At 50.7% G+C, this 15,331-nt stretch overlaps 1 protein-coding gene across 4 annotated transcripts in view; it reads right to left on the bottom strand.

Moving 5' to 3' along the window:
• FLNB (filamin B) overlaps positions 1–12,639 on the bottom strand; it is a 134,229-nt gene extending 121,590 nt beyond the window's left edge. For all 4 annotated transcript variants that reach the window (XM_079795236.1, XM_079795233.1, XM_079795234.1 and 1 more), the window contains exon 1: positions 12,179–12,639. In XM_079795236.1, coding sequence (XP_079651362.1) covers positions 12,179–12,470 — 292 coding nt within the window. In that variant the 5' untranslated portion in view covers positions 12,471–12,639. The remainder of the gene's footprint in view (positions 1–12,178) is intronic.
• Between the last annotated feature and the right edge of the window lie 2,692 nt (positions 12,640–15,331).

Raw genomic sequence — 15,331 nt, 5'->3', positions numbered from 1 at the left:
TCAAGGCACATACAAGAATCAACCAGTGAGTGCATAAATAAGAGGAACAATAAATCAATGTTTCTCTCTCTCTCTCTCTCTCTCTCTCTCTCTCTCTCCCCTTCCCTCCCCCCCCCCCAAATAAATAAATAAATAAGAAGTTGTAAAAAAAAAAGAATAGTTAGCACCTGTTTTCTACCCTAAAGGAAGCATGGCCAAGAGACCAGGAAATGCCGCTGGCCCATGGTTTCTACCTGGGCTCCTCAAAAACCCAGGTCACTTTTTCTGCAACAGCCCAGTGGGTATGAAGTATTTTTGACCAATTTCTGGGTATACTTCCATCCACCTCTTCCCTTTCAAGATAATTAGGTCACTTCTTCTCCAGTCTGAGGGGCACCACGGGTCCCAGAATGAGGAGGAGGTAAGGAAGGCAGCAACCACATTCACGGGCACTTACTGTCTGTCTGCCAACAGCTGGCCCAAGGCTTACAGGGATCGTCACATTTAATCTTCAATGGCACCAAGAGCGGGTACTATTATAGATGGGGACACGACTGACCCTCAGAGAGATCCAACAGCTTGCCCCAAGCTCCCAGCTAGTAAGGAGCAGGCTCTAACTAACCAGCACTCAAGCACACTCAGGAATCTGTATCCAGAAATGGTTGCCATTCCATCTCCTTTGCCTCGAGCAAGCTCAAGGCAAGATGATTCCATGGGCCTGGTGTCCTGAGGCTGTTGAGAAAAAACGATGTCTCCAGAAAGCCAATAGCATGAAGACCTTAGGGATGCACATAATTTTCAGACTTCTAAAAGTTCCCACGCAGACAAGGGTGAATCACGCTGCCCAACCACATTACATTAGGGGCACATTTGAGACATATTTAAATTGCTAATGGAGCTGAGAAGCTAAAAGGTAAATGAAGTCCTATGCTGGGCTCACCACTAGACAAGGTCACAATAGTTACCAAACATAGTAACTATTATTAAGAGACACTGGCAGTCCCAATAAAAGTTGGTCCTGAAGACTTTTAAGTGAGAAAGTGGCTGGAATATTCCCGCTCCATGTTTCACCAAAACATATTTCTAGGCCAAAGGAGACTCGCACACCGTAATAAGCCTCAATTACTAGTAAAACCTCCCATTTCAATGTTGGCCACAACTCAGTAATAACTCAAGGATGAATCTTGTTTCAACCATTAGTACGACCAACATGGTATCACAAAACATTTCCAATCCACAGTCTTTTTTCTGAGAAAATGCATCTCCCTCTTCCCAAGTTGATCAAAAGGCAGCTGTAAGCAAAACTCCCCAATGTAGAAAGAGATATGTTAACATTCTTCACAGGTGATGTGTTTTTAATTTGTATTTCTTTATGTCCTACAATTCTTTTTACAAGTAACTACAAATGCAACTTTTTTATGTCAAAAAACCCCCACACCTATTAGAAGTGAATTTAGAAGACATGCGGAACTGATGGTTTTCCTCTGGGGATTAAAATCTCAGACAAGGATGTGAGTAATAGTCTGCCACGTATTCGCTGGCTGATCTGGGCGGGCCTCAGTTTCCTTGTCTTTATAACGGGGATTGAAACAATAACTACATCTCAGGGTTGCAATGAGGTTCCACTTAAGTTATTATTGAAAAGCATTTATCACAATGCCTGGTACTGCTAGGTGTTCGATATACATTCACTATTATTAACAAAACTATTAGTAAGGTTGTAGTGAGTCGCAGGGGCTTCCTTTTATATTCATTTTCTGAGCCTCACATGGCAACTTGGAAAAGGCCTTGTCCTCTAACAGCTGAGGCAAATCATAGATGTTCAGAGAATGAAGTACCGAGTTCTTTAACTTCAGCATCACTGTTCCACAAACGATGTGTTTTACTGGGTCCCCAGACCCAGCTGTTCCCTGCACTTAATTCCCATTTCACTATATGCAAAGGACAACTATTTTGCATTTTCTGAAAGCAAATACATTACAAACAAATCAATGTACCAGACTTATTATTCAACCCACCTATGCTAGAGGCTGGTTATTTATTTAGTAAGTTATTTATTATAGTCCTACTAAGCGCCAAGCTCAGAGCCACAAAGGTGAACAAGAGTTACAGGACCTGCCCCTGGAGCAGTCATGGGTGTCCAGGAGAGGGCTTCATGCCTTCCAGCCTCAGGTGTGGCTCCCCATGGATCTCAAACAAGAGTGCCACGGGGAAAAACAAAACCAGGAGAGGCAGTGATCAGAGATACAGGCCCTGCAGGAAGTGTAACAGGACACCTGGATCGGTTCCTGTCAAGGACTCCACCAGAGAGGCATTCCCCCAGGACCAGCCAGCTCGCCTGCTTTGGTGGAGATAAGGAATGTGACAAGCCACTGCCCAGGTGCTTGCAAGCCAAGATCCACAAGGCTCCTCCTCCCAGGACTCGGTCCGGTTCTGCCCTGGGAAGCTGGAAGTTCCCCTCAGGGGCCCCGTCCCTCCGGCAGCACGTCCATGATAGGCCAACCTCTGCTTCTTCTGGGAGGAATCTTATAAACAGAACCCACAACCCTGTTCAAGTAACAGAACCTCGCCCGGCTGGTGTGGCTCAGTGGTTAAGCTTTGACCTATGAACCAGGAGATCATGGTTTGATTCCCGGTCAGGGCCCATGCCTGGATTGCAGGCTCGATCCCCAGTAGGGGCGTGCAGGAGGCAGCCGATCAATGATTCTCTCTCATTATTGATGTTTCTATTTCTCTCTCACCCTTCCTCTCTGAAATCAATATATATATATTTTTTTTAATTTATTTATTTTTTGTTTATTTTAACAGAACCTCGAAGTCACAAAGGCCTTTTGGGATCTGATCCAGGGCCTCCTCAACACCTGAGGTCCCCTTGGAGACAGGGCCCGCTCCTGACCTCTGACCTGCTTTACCTCACCAAGGGAACAATCACTTTGTTCTTGAGCAAGAAACACCAGGCCCAGTGGAGCTCCCACCGGCTGTGAAATACCAAATAACTCTTGTTTCCCTTGAACATCTGATAAGTCACTTCAGGGAAATCAGGGTGATTCGCACAAGCAGTGCAGGACCAGCATGATAAGAACGTGATTGTTTTCCTGGGGGAGCAGGGGAGATGGAGGGATCTGATCTTGGCCTCGGAGAAAGAACCCCAGCCTCTGCCTGGGTCACCAGCAGCATGCGGCCGACAGTAACACCGTTCCTATTGGTCAGAAGGAAAGCTGACTGCCCCTTGCCTTTTTAAATCTTAAAATCTGAATTTATGGGCCGCAGCAAATTTAACATAGTCCCTGCCACAAATCCCCACCCATTTCCCTATAGCTCAAAAGCCAAAATTCCACACTGTGCTCCAAATAATTCCAACCTCTTTGGTTGCCTTTATATCTGAACGGAAATTCCAGAAAAGTTGTCTGGCGTGGCAAAAGCTGACCAGCCTTATGAAAATACCCAAGAAAGGTGACCCATTTAGTCAAAAGAGCTTTCAGATCTCCATGAGAAAAGGAATTCATGCCAGCATAAAGGGCCCTCAGAGAGGGAGAACAGGAGTGCTGTGTTAACGCCCAGACCTTTCACCAAGCCGGCCCTGCGCTTCTGGGGAGCTGAGCACCGAGTGGGCCGGCCCGTGGGCCAGCCGGCTCTCGGCAGGAGGCTGCAGGAGAGGCGCTAGGGGACATGAGTTCAGCTCTGGTGCACAGCACGGGGTGGCCCACAGGCTCCGTGAAGATGAACGGGCAGTGGCTGCCTGTGCCAGGGCTGGTGGACTGATCAAGGCCGAGAGCCAGCCAGGAAGGAGAGGTTCTGCTCACCAGCAAACACCGCCCGGCACAGGCTCCACCGGTTCCCGTTAAAAGGTAGCGAAGGGAGGTCCCTGACAGAGCACAGCTGTGCCAAAGGGCTGTCACCAAGGATCTCCGGACACAGCCGGTTCACAGCAAACCCCTCCAGGTCCCCAAGTGGTGTGCGGTGAGCCCCACAGGGCCGCAGCCAGAAGGAACTCCAGGGGTACCTCCTCCTCACCCAGGGCTTCCAGGCCTCACAGAGAAAACCCCGCCCCCGCCTGTCTCCCCAAAGCAGCCTGCCGCGGGTCCCCACCGTCCAGACCCGCAGGGAAGCCACTGTCCCTGGGAACCAAACGCAGGCAGGGCGAGGACTAGAGCGATGCCTCCAGAACCGGGGAGAAGGCCCCCTTACAGGTCTCAGGTGCCGGGAAAGGGTAGGCCAATGGGCCAAAAGCAGTTTTGTTTTATAGTAGGAAAGTTCACATTCCTCTAACTCAAATGAGTCAAGTTTCAAGCAAAATAAAAACGAACAGAACTAAAGCAGTAGCAAGTCTCTCACGACAATAGGTCTATTTTGCAAGTGTGGAACCCAGCTTTGACATTAAAGCACACTTCACAGCTTGATGCAGGCAGGCATCGTGCCTGGCACGTGAAGTGAGGCGGATCCAAGCATCGGTATTCTCATCTGTGAAATGGGAGAGACGTATAGCCACGCCCGCTGCAGGGCTCACAGGGAGGATTAGAACAAATAAAGGTAAGGCACCAGGACAATGCTTGGCAGGCAGCAGGGATGGGGAAATACTGGGCATCATGTTAGAGATGGGTGGGCACGCCTGGCTATGACCAGTGGGTTCGGTACCAAGAACGGACAAGGACTATGCAGGGGGAAGACGGTCCTCCTCGCCAAGCTGTCTACCTGAGCCAGGTTTTGATGGGGGAAGGGAGGAAGTCCGATGCTCTGTCAAAATAATTCAGTCTCATGGCCAGTCTTGGCTAAGTGAAAAACCAAACTGCTTCTTCGCTTACAGCTAGGACTAGGGAATCTTTTTGACCAAGGACATTCCACCGCACAGGGACTTGTCAAAAGGGGATCAGGGAAGGCACACGTTCTTCGGTAAATTTTGTAACCAGACAACGAGCATTAGTAACATTTCCTCGAATTGTTTTCATAACTGGACAGTTTGCAGAAGAGGTGACAACCATCTATCTATAACTTACCAAATGAATACATTTAAGGCAACTGCTAGAAGGCTCTCAGAACAAGGGCAGCAACTACATATAGAGCTCAGTATTTTTCTTGCAAACAAAAAAAAAAGAAAAGAAAAACTTGATACTAAGTGGGCACGACTAAAATGCCCAATAATTCCATCCTTTCTAAAATGAAGACCTACTCTCACCTACTGTTTTATCACTTTAGTCAAAAAGAGAGCCACGTGGTTTTCTAATCATCTTTCCCAAGAAACTCTCTCCCTAAACATGCACTCGGTTTCCCAAGAAAAGTGACCGAGGCACCTTAAAAACACAAGGCCACTTCCCAGCCCAGGAAGAAAGCGGTGCTGTTTATTATTTGGTGGTTATTGAGCATGTTTAATGAGTAACTAGATTTACAACAGTAACGTAAGATGGCTTCTAGTAGAATGAGGCAATTTTTATTGTTAGGAGAGTAGGAGGTAGCATGCATTTACTAGTAGATTGAAAGGGCTCTTTCCATTGGATTTATTTATTTGGTTCAAATTGTTAGAGGAAAGGATTATAATTATATCCAGCTCCTTAACTAAGGTAACTAAAGATGAAAACTACATGCAGAATAGCAATAGGGGGAGAAAAAGAAAAAGGAAATGCAGAAACACAGGCCTTCGGGGGCCCTTAAGTAGGTAGGGTACACGCACTCCAAGGGCACACGAGATAATCCATCAGAGCACAGGAAAAACCAGATCTCACATCTGGATTTGTCATCTAAAGAGGAACTATGCTTTCCTAATGTTTCATACATAGACTGGCCGTGGTATAGGTATACAGCTTACACATATACACATGAGGAAGGGGCACGTTCAGAAAGTTTGACTGGGAGAAATGATTGAAGCAACAGTTGATCCATTTCAGCTGGGTTCGCCTACCCTCCCCCAAGCTCCTGGAGGAAGATGCTCTGATGCCCATCTTCACAGCCTGAGGAGCCTCGTGAGTCAGTCCCTGCCTACCTCTCCACCTCCACCACCACCACCACCACCACCACCACCACCCGCCTCCCCCTCCCCTGCCCCCCACCTCCACCTGACACTCTTCCACTCTTGGCTAATTGTTCACCTGCCTAAGTCTAGTCAGGCTTCAGTCTCAGCTTAACTGGCCACTCCTCCCAGGAGCCCTCCAGACCACCCAGCCCACTCCAGCCTGAGGGAAGGCATCCTCTCACCGCTGGGTCCGCAGAGCAGACAGCAGCAACTAGAAGCCGGCCCTCAGCCCTGACCTACTCAATGGGACCTCCCTTTTTAACGGTCTCCAGGTGATTAGTGCCTAAAAGTTTGAGAAGGACCCTCCCTGGTTACATGTCTCTCCTCTAACTGAGCAATGTGTGACGCAAGCCAGGGGCGTGACTCTCATTATTCCTGTGGCCCTTGAAGTCCGTCTTTTATATATATATATATATATTGATTTCAGAGAGGAAGGAAGAGGGAGAGAGAGAGAGAAATATTAGAGAATCATAGATTGGCTGCCTCCTACACACCCCCCACTGGGGATCGAGCCCACAACCCGGGCACATGCCCTTGACCAGTATCAAACCCGGGACCCTTCAGTCCGCAGGCTGACGCTTTATCCACGGAGCCAAACCAACAAGGGCACAGTCTGTCTTTCATACACTTGTTGAATGAGAAAAGGAAGAAAGAAGGATTTGGGGAGGCATTTTCACCAGAGGTGAAGGGAACAGCTATCACACCAGAGGACAGCGCAGTGGGAGGACTGGCTGAGAACAGAGGGAAGACAGTCCTGGACTCTGGTTCAAAAGCACAATAATGTTACTAATGATAATGCCAGCATCGTGCGGTAGCTTAACCTAATCAAATATAGTGCTCTCACCAGCTCTAAGATACGAACTATTATTCTCCTCCATTTTACAGGTGGGGAAACAGGCTCAGAAAGGTGAAGGCAGTGGGCCAGAGTTGCACAGCGATTAGGTGGCAAGGGGGGATTAGATCCCTGGCAGGCTAGCTTCCAGCCACCCCCGAATTCCGCTGTATCTAGCAGAGCCTCGAATGTGCAGACCTGGAGGCCATTTATAGGGGAAGCAGGATGTGGTACCTCTGACCATGGAGCCACTGCGGGCAGGGCCCAAAGACTCAGAGCCCAAGGAGCAAGGAGCATCCTCAGCTAGCCAGTGACACTCGCCTCACTGCACAGGCCCAGGACCCGGGCAGGGACGGGGAAGTGCCGCGAGACACACTTTGGCTCCAAGTCAAAGCCCTCCTTCAGCACAGACTCTCCAAGAACGAAGGCGGCTGCTGACTGGCATGCTGGTTCCGCGTCGCCGGAGGGGCTGTGCAGAGGCCCGGCTGCCATCTGGAAGTGATTTGGCCCAGAGATTCCTGAGTCGGGTGGGAGGTTGGAATGACCAGCTACCCGTCCGGCTCTCGGAAACAAAGCTGTTGCGAATGGGCCCAGAGGCAGCCCTAACACAGCCAGGGGTCATCTCCTTCCAAGGAGGGGCACGCTCTGGGCAGTCCGTGACCCTAGGAGAGCAAACAGGATCAGCACTAGCCAAGCAAGCCCTTTCAGTGTGCACACACTCCAGCGTGACTTCTGAGAGTGTTCCTGGACAGCACCTGACGTATTTAACAAGCACTCACAGAGCACTTACCATGTGCCGCAAAGTGACCTACGCACTTCTTTAAGTGTTAACGTGTTTAATTTTTAATAGAGATAGGTACTGTCCCCATATTAGTGATAAGAAAACCCAGCCCTGGCCAGTGTGGCTCAGTGGATAGATTGTCGGCCTGAACACCAAAGGGTCTCGGGCTCAGTTCCCCGTCAAGGGCATGTACCCGGGTTGTAGGTTCTATCCCCCTCCTTGGTAGGGGAGCATGCCAGAGGCAACCCATCGATGTGTCTCTCTCACATCAATGTTTCTTTCTCTCTCTTCCCTCCCCCTCCCCCTCTCCCTTCCACTCTCTCTAAAAATCAATGGAAAAAATATCATGTGTGAGGATTAACCAAAGGAAGGAAGGAAGGAAGGAAGGAAGGAAGGAAGGAAGGAAGGAAGGAAGGAAGGAAGGAAGGAAGGAAGGAAGGAAGGGAGGAAGAAAGAGAGAAAGAGAGAGAGAAAGAGAGAGAGAAAGAGAGAGAGAAAGAGAGAGAGAAAGAGAGAGAGAAAGAAAGAAAGAAAGAAAGAAAGAAAGAAAGAAAGAAAGAAAGAAAGAAAGAAAGAGAAAACCAAGGCACAGAAGTGTCTTAACTGCTATTTAGCAGTAAGTGGGATTTGAACAAAGAATCATTGCTCTTAACAAGAGCCATCAGGGCACAGGGGACACTAATGTGTTACTTGTTGCAAACGGCCCCAAACTTGTTAATTCTGACAAAGCACGCTATTGTGCTAGTTACTTTTTAAATAGTCTCCAGGTCTGAACTATATTGCCTAAAGGGCACACCGGCATTTTGCTAGGTAATTCAGAAAAGAGCAGAATTTAAGATTGGTTGTACGTTGTTTTGGTGGGAGTGGGACAAAAGGAAGGAAAAGGGCTAAGTGGACGGGGCCCACCCCCCTGGAAACACTGCCCAGTGACCCAAGGTCTTGGGAACACGCACCCCACCTGCTCTGGGGCACTGGCCTGGCTCAGGCACTTTAAGTAAACATTAGGGTCACACCGCATCCTCTAAAAAAGGCAAAAACTCATTTTTTCTTTTTCTTTTCTGAAGGATCAAACCAAAACACACCACCCAAACTTCTAGGCAGCCTTGACTGTCATTCTGGGCTGGGAGACCCCTTTTTCTCCAAGTTGGCGGGCCTGCCCCATGTCAGAAAGGTTTTTGGAAAAACAAGTGAGTAAAACTGCCAGCTCTGGCAGGCGGCTAGAATTAAATATGCCGAGGCCTCACTATGAACTGCCCAGGATGTAACAAGAAAATGAAGAAAATCTTTAACTTTTGGATGGAGCCTAGGATGGGCCCACCTCACCATGAATTCAATTGTGAATAAACAGCCAGGGCTATCTTTCGGTGAACTCTGAGGAGAAAAGCCACAGTCCTCTGGTGGCTTTTGACCTTCCTTGATCTCAGAGCTGGGTGCCTGTACACAACTCTAATGACTACCACCATGCATACTGTTGAGAGTTGTCCAAAGCATACGAAACTCTGTATTCATTCAAAGATACCTTCCCAGATCCAGACTACGGAGTAAAACACCATCCATGGGGTAGCAGAAAAGTTCCCCCACCCCTCAAAAAAATCAGTGAAAACAGAGCAGCCAGTCCCCAAACAAGTTCACCTGGACACAGGATGGAAGCTGCAAACTGATTCTGCTCACCTCCAGACGCGACTCTGATCTCATGGATCCTTTGTCATAAGTCAGAGGATTAGTCCTCTCACTCACCTAAGGCCTTGGGATCCCCGATGAGCTTGCTCAAAGCCCGAGGCTACCCCAACATCCCAGACTTAACAGCCCTGTTGCAGGGGCTCTCTGGTCAGGGGAGAGGGGCCTGTATTTACTCATTTCTGACCCTGGAAGGCAGGTCACTGAAGGCTCAATTCAACAACTGGGTAGACCTGGGTTCCAGTCACCATTTACTTAGCAGGCGACCTCTGCAAGTTACTTCAATTCTGTTTCCGCATCTTTAAATAGAGATAACAATACTAACAAATCACAGTTATAACAGTAACCATCTCCTCAGCACCTGGTCAGGACTGGGGCAAGCCCATAAGCCTCCCATGACTTGCTGAAGCAGCTCATTATACAGACAAGGAAACCACTTGAGAATTCGAGGTGGAGATCAATGAGGTAATTAACAGAACACCTTCCCACGCCCCCAAATCGGAGCTAGTGTCCATCAATGTCAGCACAGCAACAACACAGGGTAAGCAGTAAATACTTGAGCTCGATGGGACTTTTTCCTTCAGGTCTCTTCCCCAGGACTGGCCCAGGAGCAAAAGGAAGCGGCCTCAGGCTTTACCGCCACAGGAGTCCTGGCACTTGACATTCCCTCTCTCCAGAGGCTGGAAAACCTGTTTGCTTCTAGATCTTTCTGGGAGAGCAACTAGGCAGCCAATGACGGGATTCATAAATGTGGTAACGGGATTCATAAATGTGGTAGCACCCTTTGACCCAGGCATGCTACTTTGGGGAATATGATCCAAGAAATCATTTAAAAGGAGAAAATAAAACAATGTAACTTGTGGTGGGAAGAAGCTGCCAACAGCCCTAGGCCCACAACCAGGGGAGGGGAGGCGAACCCTGGAATGTCGGCAGAATGGAAGGCCCAGTGGCCTGGGTGGGTTCAGGAATGAAAATCGTGAAGCTCGAGTAGAAAACTAGACCGAAGGGACCAGACAACGTCTAGAATGAGGCCCCAAGCTCGGGGCAATGATGGAAGCCAAACTGGAAACAGCTGCAACCTGTGTAAACAGTTGGTAAATTAGGCAGTCCAGGATTTTCTGGTGCTGTGGTTTGGGTTTTTCATTTGTTTTGTTTTTTTTAAGAGATTTCATGTCATGTTTGGATACTCCTGGTTTACTTTAAGTTTCTTTGTTCGGTTAATTAAATAAATACACATTTTAAAACAAAGAAGAAGGGATCCCCGTTGAGCCCAGTCAGGCCTTGAGATTCCTCAGAGGGATCGCTAGTTTCCGAAAAGGAAAGAATTCCAGGAGAAGACTGTGGTTCTCTCCCCCGGTTATAGGCAGATACAAGAGCATGCCGCTCAGCTTCCCTCTGCACAGAAGCCACCCTCCATGGCGAGGCTGGCTGGGCGGTGGCAGCTGCCTGGGCCCAGGAAGCAGCCCTACCTGCCAGGACAGGTGTGGGGGAGGGAGAGGGGAGAAGGGAGGAGACTCAGCCTAGAGGGAACCCCCTTGGCTGGAGAAAGTCCCAGCAGCCACACCCACACTTTCTTCCTGTCATGGGGGTCACAATAAGGCCTGGTTTCCTCAGGAAGAGACCTAGACCCAGGCCTGGGCCAGCACCTCTCCGGCAAGACACTCACTTGGCAGAACATACACATACAATGTAAATGCACACACATACAATGTAAATGCACACACGCTCCCTCTTTGCACACACATGTTCCCTATATGCACATGCTGTGTGACAGCCCCCCCCCCCCCCCCCCCCAGCAGCCTGTGCCCCTCCTGGAAGTCCTCCCCTAGTCCAGGTCCTAGAGGGGACCTCACCCTCATTCTTCCTCCCCAGCTCAGGGGGTGAGAGACACAACACCAACTCCCTGCCCCCTCTCAGGAAGACCCCGGTGTGGGGAGGGCGGGGAGAGGAAAGCAAAGTCTCCTTTAATTGTCACCACTTCCTTCAATTCTCAGCTGGACCCTCATGCTTCCATGGCTTGGGCAAGCGATTTAATCCTCTGGACTCCCTAGTCTGCAAAATGGATCTAACGCTCCAACACTCCAACCTGCAGGATGTGGAAGGACTGAGATAACTAGAAGGCTGTGGGCACACAGCACTCACTGGTTTGGGGTCCCTGCAAGGCAGCAGTTCCTATTACTACCACCATCTCTACATTTTAACTTCAGCCTCCAGAGCGGCCTCATCCGGCGGCGCCCAGCCAGAGCCGCACTGGGAGTGGAGCGAGCGAGGGCGACACACCCCCTGAGGCTCCCCTTCCCACCTCCAGGCCCACACCCATTCCGAGGCAGCGGGGGAGGGTACCTGGTCCCGGTCTCCACCTGGGCGGGGAGGCCTCAGGCGCAGAGAACGGTCCCTCCCCAGGTCGCCTCCCCTGGCCGGCCTCAGAGCCAACGCCCATTCGCCGCGGCCGAGCGCACCGGCCTGGGCGCAGCGGGGCGAACGCTCCGGGGAGCAGCGGACTAGGGTCTCACCTCCGGGGACAGCAGACCAGAGGTTTCCAGTCCCCCCAAGTTCCGGCAGGGGCATCCCAGGTGCAGAGAAATGCCACAGCCCCACCGCTCCCCGTGCGGCCCCAACTCAAATCCTCAACCCACAGCTCTCCAGAGACCCACCGCCAGGACGCACGGCGGGGAGCACTGCGGGGAGCTATCCTACGAGGTCACAGCCCAGGGGGTAGCACCATGGTGGGGGCCTAGGTCCCCTGTGTCCCCACAACCCCGGGGACGACGCCCCCAGCCGCGGCGCGCACACCCAGCCCGCGGCTGCGGCGCGTAGTGAGCGGGTGCGCGGCAGGAAGCCTCCGCCTCCCGCAGGGGCGCACGCGGGGTTCGCCGCCCGAGCCTGGCCGGGACAGGGCACTCACCGATGGACACGAGCTTGATGTTCTCACGGTCTAGGAACTCGAGCGCCACGGACACGTTCTCGAGCTGCATCTGGCGGAAGGTGGGCCGCTGGTGGTACTTGCGGTACATGCGCTTCTGGCTGAGCACCTCGAGCAGCGCGATGAGCCGCAGCCCGTCGCTCAGGTCAGTCTGCAGGTTGCCGATGCGCTTATTCACGCATTTGAGGTGCTCGTTGCACCAACGCGTGAACGTGTTCTGCTGGATCTTCTTCCACGGCGCGTCCTCCGCCAGGTCCTTCTCGGTTACCGGCATCCTGGCGGCGGGGAGAGCGCAATGCGCAGCGAGCAGCCGGGGACTGGCGTCAGAAGGCCCAAGAGCCGAGGCAGGGAGAACCGAAGCGGCGGGGGAGTCGGACTCGAACTCGCTCCTACCGTGGCCGCGGCTGGGGCTGCTCTGTGGCCGCCTGCCCTTGGCCGCGCGAGGCGGCTGGCCCCGCGCCTGCGCACTGAGCCGCCCCGCCCCGAAGCCCCGCCCCTTCCCAACCCACCGGCGGGAGTTCCCGGGCCACCGTCGCCTCCTGCCGCCCCAGGCAGGCACTGCGCCCCGCGGTCTCCGTGGAGGGAGCCTGCACTCCGCGCTCACCGCCTGTGGGAATGGAAGTCAGGAGGGAGACCCCCGGATACTCAAGAAGGTCACCGTCCCGGAAGGAGGGGACGTGCAGAAGGAGGGAACTGGAGAGAATGGGCGGGTCCTGGGAGAGGGGGCTGCACCTGTAGGTTTTTTATGGAGCTCCTGCTGTGTGGTAGGCGCTGTAGAGCACCGTGAAGGAAACAGACATTTATTATTCATATCAATTAAACTCATGAATTACAATACATATTATTATTCATAGCATTTAGTGAGGGCCCGGCCCTCTTAGTGCCTATGAACCGATGGTAAATAAGACAAACATCCCTTAACCTTTAGTTCAGAGACTAACGGGAGAGGAAAGTACGAATCACCTGTCACAAACAGCTCAGTAGTAGTCATTGAAATGAACAGTAATGTGCCATGTACTACGTGTTTCCTAACGCTGCTGTAACAAATGACTAAAACTTTGTCTTAAAAAAATCACACACGTATTATCTTGCAGATCTGTAAGCTTAGATGTCCCTCCCAGGTCTCACTGAGCTAAAATCAAGGTACTGGCAGCAAGCATTCTTTTCTGGAGGCCCTAGGGAAGAATCCATTTCCTTGTCTTTCCCAATTTCTAAAAGCTTCCTGCATTCCTTGGCTGTGACCTCTTCCTCCATTCTTCAAAACCAGCCAAGTCAGGCTGAGTCCTTCTCACATCGTCACCTCTCTGGTTCTCCACAGTACGTCTATCTCTAACTCTCTTAAGGACCCTTGTGATCACATTGGGCCCGGTTGGTTAATCCAGAATATTTTAAAATCGGTGACTAGCAGTCTTAATCCCATCTGCAACCTTAATTCCCCTTTGCCAGGTAAGGTAATATGTATGGGTTCCGGAAAATAGGATGTGAACATGTTTGGGGACCATTATTCTGCCTACCAACACCATGGACTGAGCACCTGCTCTGTACTCAGGTTCTGTGCCAGGAGCTGGGATATAGCGGAGACCCAGGCCAGAGCTTTGCTGTCAAGAGTGGTAGCTAGCATTCCTTCAGTACCTGCTCTGCCCCTGTACCAAGCAAGAGCTGTGCTACGCTGTTTCTTTGCTATTGGCCCCATTTGACTAGAGTCCACTGAGGTAAAGTGACTAGTTCAGGGCACACAGCACAAACAGGACTTGAATTCAGGTCTGTGAGAGAAGCACAGGGAGCCCCTTTACTCAAGAAGGGATACCTAACCCAGGGCTGGGGGAGGGGAGCCAGGGCAGGCAGGCTTCCTGGGGGAAGAGGAGCCGGGCAGGATAGAGGCAAGGGCTTCCAGCCCAGCAGTTTCCCAGGAGAAGCCAGCAGGTTTGTGGTTGTAGCAGGTCATTTGCATACAGTGCTCAAGTGCTTTGTTCAGACAAATTGTCTCACTCCCTGGATAGGCTCAGAACTGCAGGGGGGAGAAAGTGTGTTACCTGGCCATAGCCCTAGCCTCTTATAGGAACACTAGAGACCCGGTGCATGAAATTCGTGCTCGGGTAGAGTCCCTAGGCCTGGCCAGTGATCAGGGATGATGATGGGGCCTTCCGTTTGCCCGTATTTAGTTACCTAAATAAGTTCTGCATATAAATATCCAGTCCAGCCCTAGCCAGTTTGGCTCAGTGGATAGAGTGTCAGCCTGCGGAAAGAAGGGCCCTGGGTTCGATTCTGGTCAAGGGCACATGCCCAGGTTGTGGGCTCAATCCCCAGTAGGGAGACGTGTAGGAGCCAATCAATGATTCTCATCATTGATGTTTCTATCTCTCCTTCCCTCTTTGTTCCTCTCTGAAATCAATATATATATATATTCCAGTCCACTTCACTCTGAGCTGAGACATCTTGTCTTAGGATGAGCCTCATGATTCCCTCCATTCAATCAGAAGCTTAAGAGTTCCCTAGTGAGCAGTTTATGGGGGTGAAGGAGACTGGACAACCATGGTGGAGGGTGGTGATCAGTGACTTCAGAGACAAGGAGAGAAAGCAGACAAGGTCTTCAGATGGCCCTTTATCCATATTTGATAAAAGATGAGGACCAAACTACTCAAGGTAAGCATTTTTGCAGGGAGCATTTTAGCCAACACATTCCAGTTTTGCATGACAAGACCTTTATTTAACAAATGCCTAATCCCTGTTTTCCAAATTTTGTCCTCGCCATCTGATCTCTTGGTAGAACTGTGCAGAGTGGGAACATGTAAAGAAGTGAAAAGCACAGTCTTTGGGTGTGAATTCTGTGACCTTGAAAAAACAACCTCTGCAAGCCTCCGTTTTCTCATCGAGTAATGGAGATAACCCCACTCCGGGGCTATTAGATAATGCAACCAGAGTGCCTGGCACACAATCAATGCCCAACCAATATTGCTGGAAACCAGGCAAAATGAACAGACTTCACAACCAGCCCCTGAAAAATCTGGAATGAACTGCATTTTCCCAGACTCCAGTCCTCTGTGAGAAGCCCTGGCTCCTGTCAGATATTGACACCAGTCTGCCACAGCCCCGAGAGATCGTGGTGAGAAGAAGCTGACCAAGAAAACATAAGAA

The sequence above is a fragment of the Cnephaeus nilssonii genome (genome assembly GCF_951640355.1).
Source record: "Cnephaeus nilssonii genome assembly, chromosome: 17".
In the NCBI taxonomy this organism is placed as follows: Eukaryota; Metazoa; Chordata; class Mammalia; order Chiroptera; family Vespertilionidae; genus Cnephaeus; species Cnephaeus nilssonii.
This window is presented reverse-complemented; position numbering and strand designations above follow the sequence as displayed.